Source organism: Bufo bufo, chromosome 2 (assembly GCF_905171765.1).
Source record: "Bufo bufo chromosome 2, aBufBuf1.1, whole genome shotgun sequence".
NCBI classification, from domain to species: domain Eukaryota; kingdom Metazoa; phylum Chordata; class Amphibia; order Anura; family Bufonidae; genus Bufo; species Bufo bufo.
Genome location: NC_053390.1, coordinates 34,803,475 through 34,820,621, shown reverse-complemented (window position 1 = coordinate 34,820,621; position 17,147 = coordinate 34,803,475). Strand labels below are relative to the sequence as shown.

Genomic DNA, 17,147 nt, shown 5'->3' with positions numbered 1-17,147 from the left:
AGGTGGTTAATATCCAAGTCATGTCTCAAGGCTTATTTTAAGAGCTGAACATTGACCTATAGGATAGCTGCCTTACATCTGGTAGCATTAGAGGCAGAGCTTATTAAGAGCTTATTTGCATCCCTTCTCTACCAGAATTCCAGAGGAGCATGTATGGCCTATACGTCTCCTCACACTGATTAAGGTGCTCTCTCCCTAAGGAGAGTTAGTTCCCCCCCTGACCAGGACACAGGCCTCTCACCCAGTTAAGCCAGTACTCTCTGCACTGATGAGGGGCAATCACTCCGAAACAGCTGTCTGCAGATGGGGTGCTGGCTTATCTAATATCCAAGTCATGTCTCAAGGCCTGTTTAAAGGGTTGAACATTGACTTAGGCTACTTTCACACTAGCGTTAAAGTTTTCCGGTATTGAGTTCCGTCATAGGGGCTCAACACTGGAAAAAAAAACGCTTCAGTTTTGTCCCAATGCATTCTGAATGGAAAGCAATCTGTTCAGTATGCATCAAGATGTCTTCAGTTCAGTCCCTTTTACGGTATTTGGCCTCAGCATGCATTGCAGCATGCTGAGGTATTTTCTCCGGCCAAAATTCCGGAACACTTGCCGGATCCGGCATGAATTTCCATTGAAATGTATTAATGCTGGATCCGGTACCAAGTGTTCCAGAAAAACTGATCCTGTTTCCCGGTCTGCACATGCGCAGTCTGTCAAAAAGATAAATACCGAATCCGTTTTTCCGGATGACACCGGAGAGACGGATCCGGTATTGCAATGCATTTGTCAGATGGATCTGCATCTGGATCCAGAAACAAATGATATCCGTTTGCTTACGGATTTCCAGACCCGGCAGGCAGTTCCAGCAACGAAACTGCCTGCCGGATTCTTCTAACGCTAGTGTGAAAGTATCCTTATAGGATAGGAGCCTTACACCTGGTGGCAGAGCTTGTTAGGAGCTCATTTAAATCCCTTCTCCCAATCAGTTTTATGGGTTTTGTTTTTACGGCGTTCACTATACGGCAAAATGGACCTGTTTCTTTCATTCCCCAGGTCAGTATGATTATGGTGATACCGCATATATATAGTAAATAAAAACCTTGAAAAAAAATTCTTTCTATCGCCATATTCTGATCCCTATAACTTTTTGTAGTTATGTACACAAATTTGTGTGACGGCTCATTTACTTTTCATTGATAACATTTTGGGGTGTGTATGATGTTTTGATCACTTTTTATTTAATGTTTGTGGGAGGTGAAGTGACAAAAAAAACGGCCTTTTTTTTTCGTTTCGCCATATGGGATAAATATTTTTATATTTTAATAGTGCAGGCAGTGGCTTCAAAGGAAGGAGGACAGAGGCTGCCGCCCACTGCATCCGGCTCCCCCGATCCTCGCAGGGGGAAACCAGAGCATACCTGGAAATGCGTGCCACCATGCCATCTGGTTACCGCTGGTCACATACATTAGTTACGGACGCCTGCTGTCTAAAACAGCAGGTACCTGGCAGCTATGGTGTCCACTCCGCTCGTAAGCAGGTGCCATCTTTAAAGTCCCAGGAAGGGGTTAAAAGGGTTTTCCATGAGTTTACAACTGATGACTAGTGTTGAGCGAACTTGTGTTTAAAGTTCGGCGTCTAAAGTTCGGGTTATCGAAGAATAGTGTTATGGATTCTAAATTCCGTTATGGTCCGTGGTGGCGGAATCCATAACGCGATTCTTCGATAACCTGAACCCGAACTTTAGACGCCAAACTTAAAACACAAGTTCGCTCAACACTACTGATGACCTATACTCAGGATAGCTCATCAGTCAGTATCTGATCAGTGACACACTGGGACCCCTGCCAATCACCTGTTTGAGAAGGCACTGCCGCGGCCTTCTCCGTGCTTACCAAGCACAGCACCATACATTGCGGCTGTGCTTGGTATCGCGCTCAGCCCCATTCACTTCTATGGGGCCAAGTTGCACTGAGGCCATGTGACCGATGAATGTGATGTCCCTGGCCTAGGGAAAGCTGAGAGAAGGCCGCTGCACCACTGCCTTCCCAAACAGGTGATCGGCAGGTGGCCTGGGAGTCAGACCCCACCGATCAGATTCTAATGACCTATCCAGAAGAAATGTCCTCAGTATTAGGCTACATGCACACGACCGTCAATTCACTTGAATGGGTCCGCAATCACGGAGATGCGGAACGGAGGCACAGATCGGAACCCCACGTGGTGTTTCTGCCCGTGCCTTCACACCGAAAAAAGTAGCGCATGCACTACTTTTTTGCGGTGCAGATCGTCGGATGCGGATCGCGGACCCCATTCAAGTGAATGAGTCGGCGATCCGCATGCGGCTTCCCCCGTGGTCTGTGCCCGTGCATTGCGGACCGCAATTTGCGGTCCGCAGCACGGGCACGGAGCTCTAACATTCGTGTGCATGTAGCCTTAAAGTCTCAGAAAATCCCTTTAACCCTTTCCCGACCAGCATCAGGTGCCTGCTGTGTCATACAGCAGACACCCGCGCCTAATGTCTGTGACTGGCGGTAATGCAGTTCACGGACTTGTAACCCTTCAGATGCCGTGGTCAAATGTGCCCATGGGATCTGGATGTGGCAGAGATCGGGGGAGCCGGATGCATTGAATGAACTGAAGCTGTGGCAGGGCTCCATAGGAATACAGTGTAATTCTAATAGACTCCAATGCTAATGAGTGAAGCAATCTAACTACTGCATGTTACAGTTCCCTAGGGGAAATATAAAAAAAAGTGTAAAAAAAAATCTAAATCACCCCCTATTCCCCAAAATATAAATAAAAATGTGTATTTTTTTTATTGTTTACATATTCATGGGCATTGCCACATGCAAAAATGCCCTTACTATTAAAACATAAAAAATATTTTCTCATACAGCAAACGGCTTAATGGGAAAAAGTAAAAATAGCTGTTTTTGTTTTTTTTGGGTCACTTCACCTCCCACAAAAAGGGAAAATAAAAAGTGATCAAAAAGTCTTACTTACCCCAAAATGGTATCAGTGAAAAGTACAGAATAGTCAGAATATGGCTATATTTTTTTAAAATTGAAGAAAAACTACACATATGTGGTATCGCCGTAATCACACGGACCTGGAGAATGAAATTAAGCATTCAGTTTTACCATATAGGGAACGCCGTAAAAACAAAATCCATAAAAATGTTGCAGAACTGTGTTATTTTTCCAATCTTACCCCATTTGGAATTTTTTTTCCAGCTCCCTACTACATCTTATGTAATATTAGATGGTGGAATTAGAAAGTGCAACTTGTCCCGCAAAAAAACAAGCCCTCATACGGCTATGTGAAAATAAAAAAAGTTATGGCCCTGGAAAGGCAGGGAGTTAAAAAACGAAAACGCAAAAACTAAAAACCCTCCGGAGCAGAAAGGGTTAAGCGGAGTCATCTTGTAAATGGCCCTCACTTGATCTTTAAAGTCTTTGAGACCTGTAGGCTCTCCTCCATACTTCGGTAACCATGGTGCGCCAAAAAGTATGGTACTAACAAGCGTATTGTTGGAGCAGGACTAGCGGGCAAATCAGAGTCTCTGTCCACTGACATGGCAGGAAAGTGTAGTAGCACAATAAGGCCTCATGCACACGGCCGTAGCCTGTTTTGTGGACTGCAAATTGTGGATGTACAAAACACGGATACTGGCTGTGTGCATTCCGTATTTTGCGGAACGGAACGTCCGGCCCCAAATAGAACAGTCCTATCTTTGTCCATTATGCGGACAAGAATAGGACATGTTCTGTAATTTTGCGGACGGCAAACAGAGTGCTGATTATATCTTAACAAGCTCCGCCTCGAATGCCACAGATGTAAGGCAGCTATCCTATAAATCGATATTCAACCCTTTAAATAGGCCTTGAGATATGATGGATAATAACTAAGCCAGCATCTCATCTGCACACAGCTGTTTCGGAGTGATTGCCCCTCAGCACTGCAGAGCAGAGAGTTCTTCCCAGAATTCCAGAGCAGTGATGGCCACTTCTCAGTGTTCGCCCACAAACACATGCGGGCTGCCATCTTGACTCACAAGTCCGGCAATGCACAGGTAAGCCCTAACCTGTACCTGTGCCGCGAGCCGGTCTGAAACAAATGCGGTCACCGGGAGCAGGCAGTTCCGAGAACAGCCCGATGAAGGCCCCCGGCGGCTGTTCTCGGAACTGCCTGCTCCCAGTGACCGCATTTGATTTCATACCGGCTCCCGGCACAGGCAAGGGCTTACCTGTGCATCGCCGGACTTGTGAGTCAAGATGGCAGCCCGCATGTGTTCGCGGGCGAACACTGCGAACTGGCCATCACTGTTCCAGACCTATAATTCTCCTCACGCCAATTAAGGCACTGACAGTCCTCTCACCCAGTTAAGCCAGTACTCTCTGCTCTGCACTGATGAGGGACAATCACCCCGAAACAGCTGCCTGCAGATGAGGTGCTGGCTTAGTTATTATCCATCATGTCTCAAGGTCTATTTAAAGGGTCAAACATTGACTTATAGGATAGCTGCCTTACATTTGGTGGCATTAGAGGCAGAACTTGTGAAGAGCTCATTTGCATCCCTTTCTTCCCAGAATACCACAGGAGCATGTATGGCCTGTAAGGCTACATTCACACGTCCGTGGTGTGTTGCGGACCCGCAAATTGCGGGTCCGCAACACACCAGCCCGTCACCCCCATAGAAATGCCTATTCTTGTCCGCAAGCTGCGGACAAGAATAGGACATGCTCTATCTTTTTGCGGAGCTGCGGACCCAAAATCGGGGCCACGCTCCGCAATTGCGGCTGCAGACAGCACACTGTGTGCTGTCCGCATCCATTCCGTCCCCATAGAGAATGAATAGGTCCGCACCCATTCCGCAAAATTGCGGAAAGGATGCGGACCCATTTTGCGGACGTGTGAATGGAGCCTAAGTCTCCTCACGCCAATTAAGGCGCTCTCTCCCCAAGGAGAGATAGTACCTCCCATTTCTCCAGCTAGTAAAGCCTCATTCACATGTCCATGCTCAAATATGTGAAAAAGTGGTTAGTGATGCCTCCGTGAAGATGTCCGTGAAGGATCCGTGTGTCATCTCTGTGCAGCTGAAAAATAATTTTCATTCCTAATGATCCGTGAAACACGGGTGGCATCTGTATTGCATCCGTGGTTTTCATGGAGCCATAGACTATAATAGGAGTGACGGATCCGCGAAGACAGACAAAATAGAAAATGCTCCCGTGCTAAAACCACGGACCGTGGTAAAACATGGATGTGTGAATACACACATTAAAATGAATGGATACGTGAGCTGACGTGTGAATGAGGCTTAATGCAGGATCCAGTCTCACTAGCACAGTCCCTTGTATTAGACCCCACAAGGGGAGCACTTACAGTTGCAGATGCTTTTATGGGGCTGGTTCAGGCTGGGGTGTTCCTGTACTCACCACTGGCCGTCTTGTTCCACTGGGGCTGGGTCCCCCCAACACCGTCGAGGTGTCACCACGTGTTGCTGCTCTCCAGAAGGGGTGGTAAGGCGAGGTGCACCCCAATGGGAAATAAGTCCAGAGAGTCAGGGTCTGCAGTGACCAGGGAGCTTCTTTACTGCAGGAACGCTAGGGGCCGGGTCCCCCCAACACCGTCGAGGTGTCACCACGTGTTGCTGCTCTCCAGAAGGGATGGTAAGGCGAGGTGCACCCCAATGGGAAATAAGTCCAGAGAGTCAGGGTCTGCAGTGACCAGGGAGCTTCTTTACTGCAGGAACGCTAGGGGCCGGGTCCCCCCAACACCGTCGAGGTGTCACCACGTGTTGCTGCTCTCCAGAAGGGATGGTAAGGCGAGGTGCACCCCAATGGGAAATAAGTCCAGAGAGTCAGGGTCTGCAGTGACCAGGGAGCTTCTTTACTGGAGGAACGCTACAAGCGGTGCACTGAGCTGTCTTCTCCAGTCTCCTCCCGAGCAGAAGAAGGTTCTGTGCTGAAGAAAGGCCTCCCTCTCCCTCCCTCTCAGCTTCAGACATAATAACAGCTAAACCAGACATTGGAAAGGTCAGTCGTCTGGATTTGGTGTAAACAAGGTCTGGTTTTTCCCTCCTCTTTAACCCTCCTGGTAACAGTGGAAAATTACATGAGCTGGAAAGTCCCGGAAGTCTCTGTGTTCATTAACCCTTTCCACAGTGCAGTGCAAATGAGCAGGATATACAGTATATCACAGCAAACATATAAAATGCAGCTAAACAGAACTAAACAGTATAAGTCAGCGCAATTTAACCCTTTACAGCTGTGTGTGTAATGGGTACGTGCAGAGCTGTGTGTGTAATGTATACGTAGCAGAGCTGTGTGTGTAATGTATACGGTGCAAGGCTGAGTGTGTAATGTATACGGTGCAGAGCTGTGTGTGTAATGTATACGGTGCAGAGCTGTGTGTGTAATGTATACGGTGCAGAGCCGTGTGTGTAATGTATACGGTGCAGAGCTGTGTGTGTAATGTATACGGTGCAGAGCTGTGTGTGTAATGTATACGGTGCAGAGCTGTGTGTGTAATGTATACGGTGCAGAGCTGTGTGTGTAATGTATACAGAGCAGAGCCGTGTGTGTAATGTATACGGTGCAGAGCCGTGTGTGTAATGTATACGGTGCAGAGCTGTGTGTGTAATGTATACGGTGCAGAGCTGTGTGTGTAATGTATACGGTGCAGAGCTGTGTGTGTAATGTATATGGTGCAGAGCTGTGTGTGTAATGTATACGGTGCAGAGCTGTGTGTGTAATGTATACGGTGCAGAGCTGTGTGTGTAATGTATACGGTGCAGGGCTGTGTGTGTAATGTATACGGTGCAGAGCTGTGTGTGTAATGTATACGGTGCAGAGCTGTGTGTGTAATGTATACGGTGCAGAGCTGTGTGTGTAATGTATACGGTGCAGAGCTGTGTGTGTAATGTATACGGTGCAGAGCTGTGTGTGTAATGTATACGGTGCAGAGCTGTGTGTAATGTATACGGTGCAGAGCTGTGTGTGTAATGTATACGGTGCAGAGCTGTGTGTGTAATGTATACAGTGCAGAGCTGTGTGTGTAATGTATACGGTGCAGAGCCGTGTGTGTAATGTATACGGTGCAGAGCTGTGTGTAATGTATACGGTGCAGAGCCGTGTGTGTAATGTATACGGTGCAGAGCCGTGTGTGTAATGTATACGGTGCAGAGCTGTGTGTGTAATGTATACGGTGCAGAGCTGTGTGTGTAATATATACGGTGCAGAGCTGTGTGTGTAATGTATACGGTGCAGAGCTGTGTGTGTAATGTATACAGTGCAGAGCTGTGTGTGTAATGTATATGGTGCAGAGCTGTGTGTGTAATGTATACGGTGCAGAGCTGTGTGTGTGTGAAGCAGTACAGATGTGTATGTCTCAGGCGACGCAGACATCTCTATCACCTCATGAGGGCGCACTTCTTTTTATCAAAAAGCATTTAATGAGTAAAGGCTAAATACTATACTCGATTGGCTCCGCCTACACATGGTGACATGGTCCTGACATCACCAGAGGTCCTTTCGTCCACTTGGCTTCTGCATTTGTAGATGAATATAAAACCCTGGTCATGTGACTCCTGACCCCTCCCACAGAGATAACTGATCACATGACTATGACCTCATCAGAAGAGCTGTATCCTAAGACCCTGCACCCGGCTGCTCTGCAGGAGGAGGTACTGTAAAGCCTGGAGTGTGTGGGTTCTGGGGGTTTAGGTCATGTGATGAGGAACGTACTGTGTTTTAACCCTTTAAGGACTGTTGATGTACATTTTTGTCACTGGTCACTAAGGGGTGTATGGAGTGGCTCAGGAGCTGACCCCCTCCATACGCCGCAGGTGCTTGCCTTGTTATACAGCTGACCCCCGCTTGCAGTGACCGGGGTTGGAGAACACTCCCAACGCCATTCTTTAACCTCTCACATGCCATTTGCAATTTTTTTTTTGTCCTCTGGTTGTTCTCCCATCCCTTGAGTTTCATTGTTATGGCAGCTGGGGGTCTATTATCGTACAGCTGTTATCATAGGACGCAATTGAATGAAAGTATCTATTACTTTCAGAGTAACAGTTGCCGATATAGTGGAGACTCTATGTGTAATGGCAACGCCCCCATTGCTCCTAGAGGCTCATCGTCATTTATCTCAGCAATGCGGGCACATATGAACATGGGGCCAACACAGATGCCTTCAGCTGCCAAGCGCCCATGTACAAGGTCAGCCAGTGTCATAGGTACAAAACTGCTGACAGATGCCCTTTAATAATATATTTTAAAGTAAAGTTTAGTTGATCGCAGACTAGTATGCCTGATGTAATGCGGTGCATCACAATTATATTGCTTTTATATTGGACTCATGTCATCTGCCTGTGAGATTGTGGTTGGCTGTAGCACAATCAGCTGCAGATACAGTTTCCTGAACTTGATGGAACAGTTTTTCAATTGCTTCAACGTGATGCACATTTGCAAATGGCTACGCATCACCTTAATGACCAGGTCCTCTCCTATGCCACTACTTCTACTACTGCCACTACTACTACTACCCATACACAGCCACACATCTGTAGGCTTGTCCATCATGTTCCATCCTGGGATGTTGCTTTTACTACTGCCACTACTATTAATACCTCCTGACGAAGCCTACGTGGCGAAACACGTGTCGAGGTTGAAGCAGTGGGGGAACCGTGTTACCATTCTACAGCAGCAACATGGGTAGGTAAGTTGGCAGCTGGATCAGGGTGGGACGAGAGGTTTGCAGTTCATTGTTATATGCCATCTTCATTAGTAGTACTGCACCGTCCATTGACACCTTACAGCATCCTTGGACAGATGTTGTGAACAATAGTCAGGTAGTTGTTTTACACTAGGGATTAGTAATTGCACCCGCAACTACACCTTTGTTCACGGCCTCTGGTAAATTGTTGTTCCCTGCTGTTTATGGTCACATTATCTCCCATTGTGATTCTCCACATTGTATAGCCCTTTGTGGCTCAGTCTCCATGTCCTGTCCCTTTTGAGCATTACCTGTAACGATCATGTGATTTATATTGAATAAATATACCTTGTAAAAATGCTTGCTCTTTTTTTGTACAAGTTGCAGTAGGTTGGGGAGTGAGGTACTGTTTTTGGGTTATTGTAGGCTTTAATCACTACTACTACCCATACACAGCCACACATCTGCAGGCTTGTCCATCATGTTCCATACTGTTCTGTTTCTACTACCTATACTACTGCTGTTATTACTACCTACAGTATAAACACCCGCAGGTATCTGCTTCCAAAAAGGGAATTTTTATTTATTTATTTATTTAAAATAAACATAAATATCCAACAGTGCAGTTTGCTATGAAACAGGATATTTGCCATCACTGGTTGCCATTCGTTTACCCACAGCCATATAGGTCAGTGTTACTTTGATCTTACTAAAGCTGTTGTGGCGTTAAAAAAAACTTAAAAGGTGTTCAATATAGTCCTAGAGAGTCCAGAGTCCAGAGCATTTTTGATTAGGGTTGAAGTTATTCAGACCTGGACAGGACAGAACTTGACTCTAAATGAATTTCAGGAAATTTGTTTATCTCTAATAACTATGTCATGGTGTAAGAAGTTAGACCAAACCACAATGTGCATTTTGTGTGGTTTTTACATTGTTATATCTCATTTACATTGTGATATCTTTTTTATAAGGACATTTTCCTGATTTACCCATCAAGGATGGATAGGGACAGAGACAAGATGGCAGAGGGGATAATAAATCTCGCCCTAGAGATACTCTTCCAACTTACTGGAGAGGTGAGAGATTCTGATGATGTCACATTACATCATTCGTATCTATGGTAATAACAGATGATATGACTGGAGAGGTAAGAGAGTCTGATGATGTCACATTACATCATTCTTATCTATGGTAATAACAGATGATATGACTGGAGAGGTGAGAGAGTCTGATGATGTCACATTACATCATTCATATCTATGGTAATAACAGATGATATGACTGGAGAGGTGAGAGGTTCTGATGATGTCACATTACATCATACTTATCTATGGTAATAACAGATGATATGACTGGAGAGGTGAGAGATTCTGATGATGTCACATTACATCATTCTTATCTATGGTAATAACAGATGATATGACTGGAGAGGTGAGAGATTCTGATGATGTCACATTACATCATTCTTATCTATGGTAATAACAGATGATATGACTGGAGAGGTGAGAGATTCTGATGATGTCACATTACATCATTCTTATCTATGGTAATAACAGATGATATTACTGGAGAGGTGAGAGATTCTGATGATGTCACATTACATCATTCTTATCTATGGTAATAACAGATGATATGACTGGAGAGGTGAGAGATTCTGATGATGTCACATTACATCATTCTTATCTATGGTAATAACAGATGAAATGACTGGAGAGGTGAGAGATTCTGATGATGTCACATTACATCATTCTTATCTATGGTAATAACAGATGGATATGACTGGAGAGGTGAGAGATTCTGATGATGTCACATGATATCATTCTTATCTATGGTAATAACAGATGGATATGACTGGAGAGGTGAGAGATTCTGATGATGTCACATTACATCATTCTTATCTATGGTAATAACAGATGATATGACTGGAGAGGTGAGAGATTCTGATGATGTCACATTACATCATTCTTATCTATGGTAATAACAGATGATATGACTGGAGAGGTGAGAGATTCTGATGATGTCACATTACATCATTCTTATCTATGGTAATAACAGATGATATTACTGGAGAGGTGAGAGATTCTGATGATGTCACATTACATCATTCATATCTATGGTAATAACAGATGATATTACTGGAGAGGTGAGAGATTCTGATGATGTCACATTACATCATTCTTATCTATGGTAATAACAGATGAAATGACTGGAGAGGTGAGAGATTCTGATGATGTCACATTACATCATTCTTATCTATGGTAATAACAGATGGATATGACTGGAGAGGTGAGAGATTCTGATGATGTCACATGATATCATTCTTATCTATGGTAATAACAGATGGATATGACTGGAGAGGTGAGAGATTCTGATGATGTCACATTACATCATTCTTATCTATGGTAATAACAGATGATATGACTGGAGAGGTGAGAGATTCTGATGATGTCACATTACATCATTCTTATCTATGGTAATAACAGATGATATGACTGGAGAGGTGAGAGATTCTGATGATGTCACATTACATCAGTCTTATCTATGGTAATAACAGATGATATGACTGGAGAGGTGAGAGATTCTGATGATGTCACATTACATCATTTTTATCTATGGTAATAACAGATGATATGACCGGAGATGTGAGAGATTCTGATGATGTCGCATTACATCATTCTTATCTATGGTAATAACAGATGATATGACTGGAGAGGTGAGAGATTCTGATGATGTCACATTACATCATTCTTATCTATGGTAATAACAGGTGATATGACTGGAAAGGAGATGGACTCTGGAAATGTCAGTAGTGATATTTATTGCTGTGTCTCCCCATATTGAGGATTACACAGTGGTGAAGAAGACCTCTAGTGAGCGCTGTCAGGCTCCTGTGTATGAAGGATGTGGAAGAACCTTGAGCCCAATCACGGGGCCTCCGCCTCACTCCCTGATACATGAGGAAATCAATGACCAGAAGATCCTAGATCTCATCCACAAGATGATTGAGCTGCTGACTGGAGAGGTGACACTGCTGGGAATGCTGGGACATTATACAGTAACAGCACTGGAGGGGTCTGGGTGATGACTGTATCATTGTGTTGTCAGGTTCCTATAAGGTGTCAGGATGTCACTGTCTATTTCTCCATGGAGGAGTGGGAGTATGTAGAAGGACACAAGGAACTGTACAAGGACATAATGATGGAGAACCACCAGAACCTCACATCACCAGGTACTAGACAGGACTAAATACACCCGTCCTTAATTATCTGTATGTAAACAATGCATTCAGTCATGGTATGTGTCTCCTACAGGTAGATCCAGAATTAGAATGACACCAGAGAGATGTCCCAGTCCTCTTCTTCCACAGGATCATCAGGTAGATGGAGATATTCCCTATGATCTGTAGGCTGTGAAATCCTTGTGTTCTGTCTTCTTTCATCCCATAGTATTATTTGTTTTATACAGCCAGGTCCATAAATATTGGGACATCAACACAATTGTAACATTTTTAGCTCTATACACCACCACAATGTATTTAAAATGAAAAGAAAAAGATGTGCTTTAAAGGGAACCTGTCACCAGGGATTTTGTGTATAGAGCGGAGGACATGGGTTGCTAGATGGCCGCTAGCACATCTGCAATATCCAGTCCCCATAGCTCTGTGTGCTTTTATTGTGTAAAAAAACTGATTTGATACATATGCAAATTAACCTGAGATGAGTCCTGTATGTGAGATGAGTCAGGGACAGGACTCATCTCAGGTTAATTTGCATATGTATCAAATCAGTTTTTTAACTAAATAAAAGCACACAGAGCTATGGGAACTGGATATTGCGGATGTGCTAGCGGCCATGTAGTAACCCATGTCCTCAGCTCTATACACAAAATCTTGGTGACAGGTTCCCTTTTTTTTTTTTTTTTTTGGGCAGATTTTCCATTTTAATATTTTTTTTCCAGTTACAAAGCAAGGTTTTTTTTTATTTTTTTTTATTCTTTATATTTTTATTTTGAAAATACATAAAGTTAATACATAAACCAATTTAAAACAAATCAGTGTATATAATAAAACAATCATACATATCCTTATATCCCCCCCCAGCCCCCCCCCCCCCCCATTGGCTGTCGTTCCCCTCAATTCTTCAGATACAACAAAACAGTAAATACATTAGAGATATCTACGTGGCTCTGCGTGCTACTCTCCGCTTCCTTTCCATATCCTCAAATTTTAATTTGTTGAAGGTATAGATCCCACTCCCTTGAAGAGGGCTGGGAGGCTGAGCCCCAGTACTTTACCAATATAGCTTTCGCCACCATCAAACCCCTCATCCAAATCCGTCTAACCTGGGGGGGGACTTCTGTTTCCGAACCATAATCTCCTAAGATCACTATCAATATCCCCGGGTTATATTTCATTGAAGATTCTTTTTGTAGAGCAGAGAAAACCTCATCCCAATATTTTCTTATTTTATTGCAACTCCAGAGCAAATGGACATAGTTCGCGTTAACATGTCCACATTTAGGGCAACAGCAGTCCCGGCCCCTACTTTGGGGAAATTTTCCTTGAATTTGGGGCGTATAATACAACCTATGGAGGATCTTGAATTGAATTAGTCTATGGGCACTGGAAACTGTCACCCTTCTCACGTTCCTGTAAATAGTAGACCAATGTAAAGGGGGGCAATTCAACTCTTGCTCCCATTTACTTGGGCTTTTAAAATGCTTTACAGCTGCCAGTGCCATTCGGATTTTAGAGTATAATCTAGATATTTTCACCTTCTCATCCTTCTGGGCATAACAGTAATCAAGAAATATATTCTCTCGTGGGAAAATACGACCCCTATTCCTAGAGGCTTCAAATAAGTGTTTCAAACGTGTATACATAAATACATCTAATGGTGAACAATAATTAAATCCAAATTCCGAAAGTGATTTGAATCGACCTAAGTAAAAGAGGTGAGACACCGTATAGATGCCATTTCGTGTCCAGTAACCAAAATCTGTAATTTTGAAGAACTCCTCCAGCGCCCCGTTCCCCCACTGAGGAGTGAAACCAAACGGACCGGAGACTTTAAGGATCTCCTTCAATCTGTTCCACACCCTCTGCAGTGAGCAAGGGACCAGCAAGGACCTCCTCATTCCCATAGTACCAGTTTCCAAACATACAAAAATGTTCTCTATTGGTGTGTCAATAACTTTATTCAAATATCGTAATAGTAAACTCTCTTTCCAATGACAACACCGCTGAATCTGTGCACAAAAATAATAACCTTGAAAAAAGGGTAGTGACAGCCCACCATCTGCCTCCGACGACCATAGATATCTCTGCTTTATACGCACCCTCTTCCTACCCCAAATTAGGTCGTTAATCAAAGTCTCCAATCTATGAAAGAAGATATCGTCAATCCAAATAGGGGAAGCACACATCGGGAACAAGACTATAGGTAAAATAATCATCCTGATCAGTGCGATTCGATCTGTCTGTGCCAATATTAGTTTCCGCCAAGCGCCAACTTTAGTCCTAACTTTATTCAGAACTGGGGCCAGATTCAGGTCGTAAAACCTACTTATTGGAACCCCGATCTTAACCCCCAGATAGTTCAAGGAATCGTTAGGGGCCAAAATGCAGACTCGGCTCCCCACATCTACAGCTTTCCGGTTCAGCGGGAGGAGCGATGACTTTGTCCAGTTGATCATATATCCTGATAATTTACCGTAAGATTCTATTACCTCTATGACATACGGAAGAATTTTGCATCCCTGATCCAGGAATAGAATCACATCATCTGCATATAGGCTTATTTTATCGCTCACTCCCGCCACCCCGAAGCCTTCTATACCATTCTCCAAACGAATCTGACAAGCCAATGGTTCGATAAAGAGAGCGAAAAGGAGGGGAGACAGGGGACAACCCTGTCTCATCCCTCTCCACATCGACACAGGAGAGGAGCTCATACCATTGACACTGATACGTGCAACTGGCTGTGCATATAACATCTGAGTCATTTCCAAAAATGGATTCCCAAAGCCGAAATGGGACATCGTAGCCCAGAGAAAAGGCCACTCCATCCTGTCGAACGCCTTTGCGGCATCTAATGACAGGATGGAGTGGTCCACACTTCCCCCAACAGAGAGATTCAGATAGACCCTATATATGCTCGTCTGTATTTGGCGACCCGGGATAAAGCCCGTCTGGTCAGGGTGGACCAGGCCGGCTATAACCCTCTTCAAGCGATTAGCCAAAATTTTTGCAAAGATCTTATAGTCCGTATTTAACAGCGATATGGGTCTATATGACCCCACATCGCATGGGTCCTTCTCCTTTTTCAGGACCAAGATAATTACTGCCTCTCTGAATGATGGTGGTAAAGAGCCAAATGCGCAGGATTCATTAAAGACTTGAAGTAGAATCGGCAAAAGAGATTTTGCATGGTATCTATAAGTTTCAAACGGCAGCCCATCTGGGCCGGGGGATGAACTATACTTTAGTAACGGAAGAGTCGCTTGAAGTTCCTCCAAAAGAATAGGGGAGTCCAACATCGCTCTCTCCTGGGTAGATAACTGGGGGAGCGCCAATTGTTGGAGGTATTGATCCATATCCGTACGTCTAAACATAGACTCAGATTTAAAGAGGGTAGAGTAATATTTCACGAATTCCTCTCTTATCTCCTCTACGGATCTCACCCCAATTCCTTGAGAGTTCCTGATTTCTTTTATAATGGTAACCTCTCTCTGGTTGGCCACCAAACGGGCCAAAAACCTGCCCGTTTTACCAGACTCACAAAATCGGTTCTGACCTTGAAAAAAAAGCTTATGTTGTGCTTTTTTATATAGAAGTGTCTTAAGCTGAGAATTGGCCTCCTTTAATTGAGCGATAAGTTGCTCCTCATGACAGTCAATTAATGCGGCACGCAAACTCCTTATTGAGTCTGTCAACTGTTTTTCCCTGCGACGTATTTCCGTTCTAAATCTATGGATTTTATTAAAGTACAGACCCCTAATATGTGCCTTCAGCGCGTCCCACACATAATGGATATGTGTTGAGCCTACGTTGAAGCCCCAAAATTCCTGAATATCATGATCTACACTGGATTGCTCCCCTATCACCTCAAACCAGTGCGAGTTCAATTTAAAGGTTCTACCTGAAGTTGGGGCCTCCACAAACACGATCAAAATGGGGGAATGATCCGAGATTCCATGAGGCTCGTACCTCATTCTCAGGACACGACCGCACAGATCCCGACTAGCAAATGCCAGATCAATACGGGACATAGACCCGTATGACTGGCTAAAGCATGAAATTTTTTTTTTTATTGCCATAGAGGTGGCGCCAGATATCAACCAGCGCCAGCTCCTGGCACACAGCGGTCAAAGGGGACCCGCTGCGACCGCGCCCAGAGAGTGAAGAGAACCGATCCAACTCAGGGTCCGGTACCGCATTAAAGTCGCCTGCCACCAATAAGGCACATTGATTTTTAGTAGATATATATTGAGCTAAATGTGATAGAACCGTTGATTTAAATGGAGGGGGGATATATATAAAAGCCAGTATCACCTCCTGCCCCTTCCAAAGCCCATGAAGAAATACATATCGTCCCTCTTTATCGATGGCACTGTCTAACGGTTGGAACTCTATCCCTCTATGTATGTATACACTGACACCTCTTGCATAAGATGAAAAGCAAGCGTGGTACTCCAGAGAGGCCCATTTCCTTTTCAGTGTGTAAATCCTATCTTCTGTTGCGTGAGTCTCTAATAATGCAACAATCGCGGGTAAATGACGGGTCACAAGGTCAAATACTACCGTCCTCTTCACTCTGTCTCCCAACCCTCTCACATTCCAACATAAGATGTTACACGGCATGCATATGAGTAAAGGTATCTACAATCTCAGCGGAGAGGCACGCATAACTACGAGACGGAGAACGGCAGCCAATCCCTCCCTAAACCCCCCCCCAAAAAACCCCCTGTATGGTTGACAAGGCATTTTACAATACCCATCAACCTCTCACCTTCCACCAAACCCCCCCCCCCCGCCACCTCCCCTCACCCACCCACCTCCCCACCTCGTCTTCATAGTATTTCATAAACCCCTGGAATCCAACCATTGTGCCACCTCCTCATGTCTAGAAAAGAATCGGACAGTATCTTTGTCTACCACTCTTAATTTAGCGGGATATAACATTGAATATTTAATCTTAGCTGAGATCAATCTTTTCTTAACATCAAAGAAAGATCTTCTTTGGTTTTGCGTCTCTCGAGAGAAGTCAGGGAATATCGATATCAGGTTATTATCAAAATATGTTTCTAATACTTCTCTTTTGCGTTTGAAGACCCAATCCCGATCCTTTGAGCAGACAAATTTAGCTAAGATTGCCCTAGGAGGGACACCTGGTTTTTTTTTTTAAAAGGGATCCTATGGGCCCTTTCCACACAGAAG

At 44.3% G+C, this 17,147-nt stretch overlaps 1 protein-coding gene across 1 annotated transcript in view; it reads left to right on the top strand.

Moving 5' to 3' along the window:
• The first annotated feature begins 7,618 nt into the window (after positions 1-7,618).
• Positions 7,619-17,147, top strand: part of LOC120992102 (oocyte zinc finger protein XlCOF6-like) — a 770,548-nt gene continuing 761,019 nt past the window's right edge. The window contains exons 1-2 of the mRNA XM_040420871.1: positions 7,619-7,679; positions 9,682-9,786. Coding sequence (XP_040276805.1) covers positions 7,620-7,679; positions 9,682-9,786 — 165 coding nt within the window. The 5' untranslated portion in view covers position 7,619. The remainder of the gene's footprint in view (positions 7,680-9,681; positions 9,787-17,147) is intronic.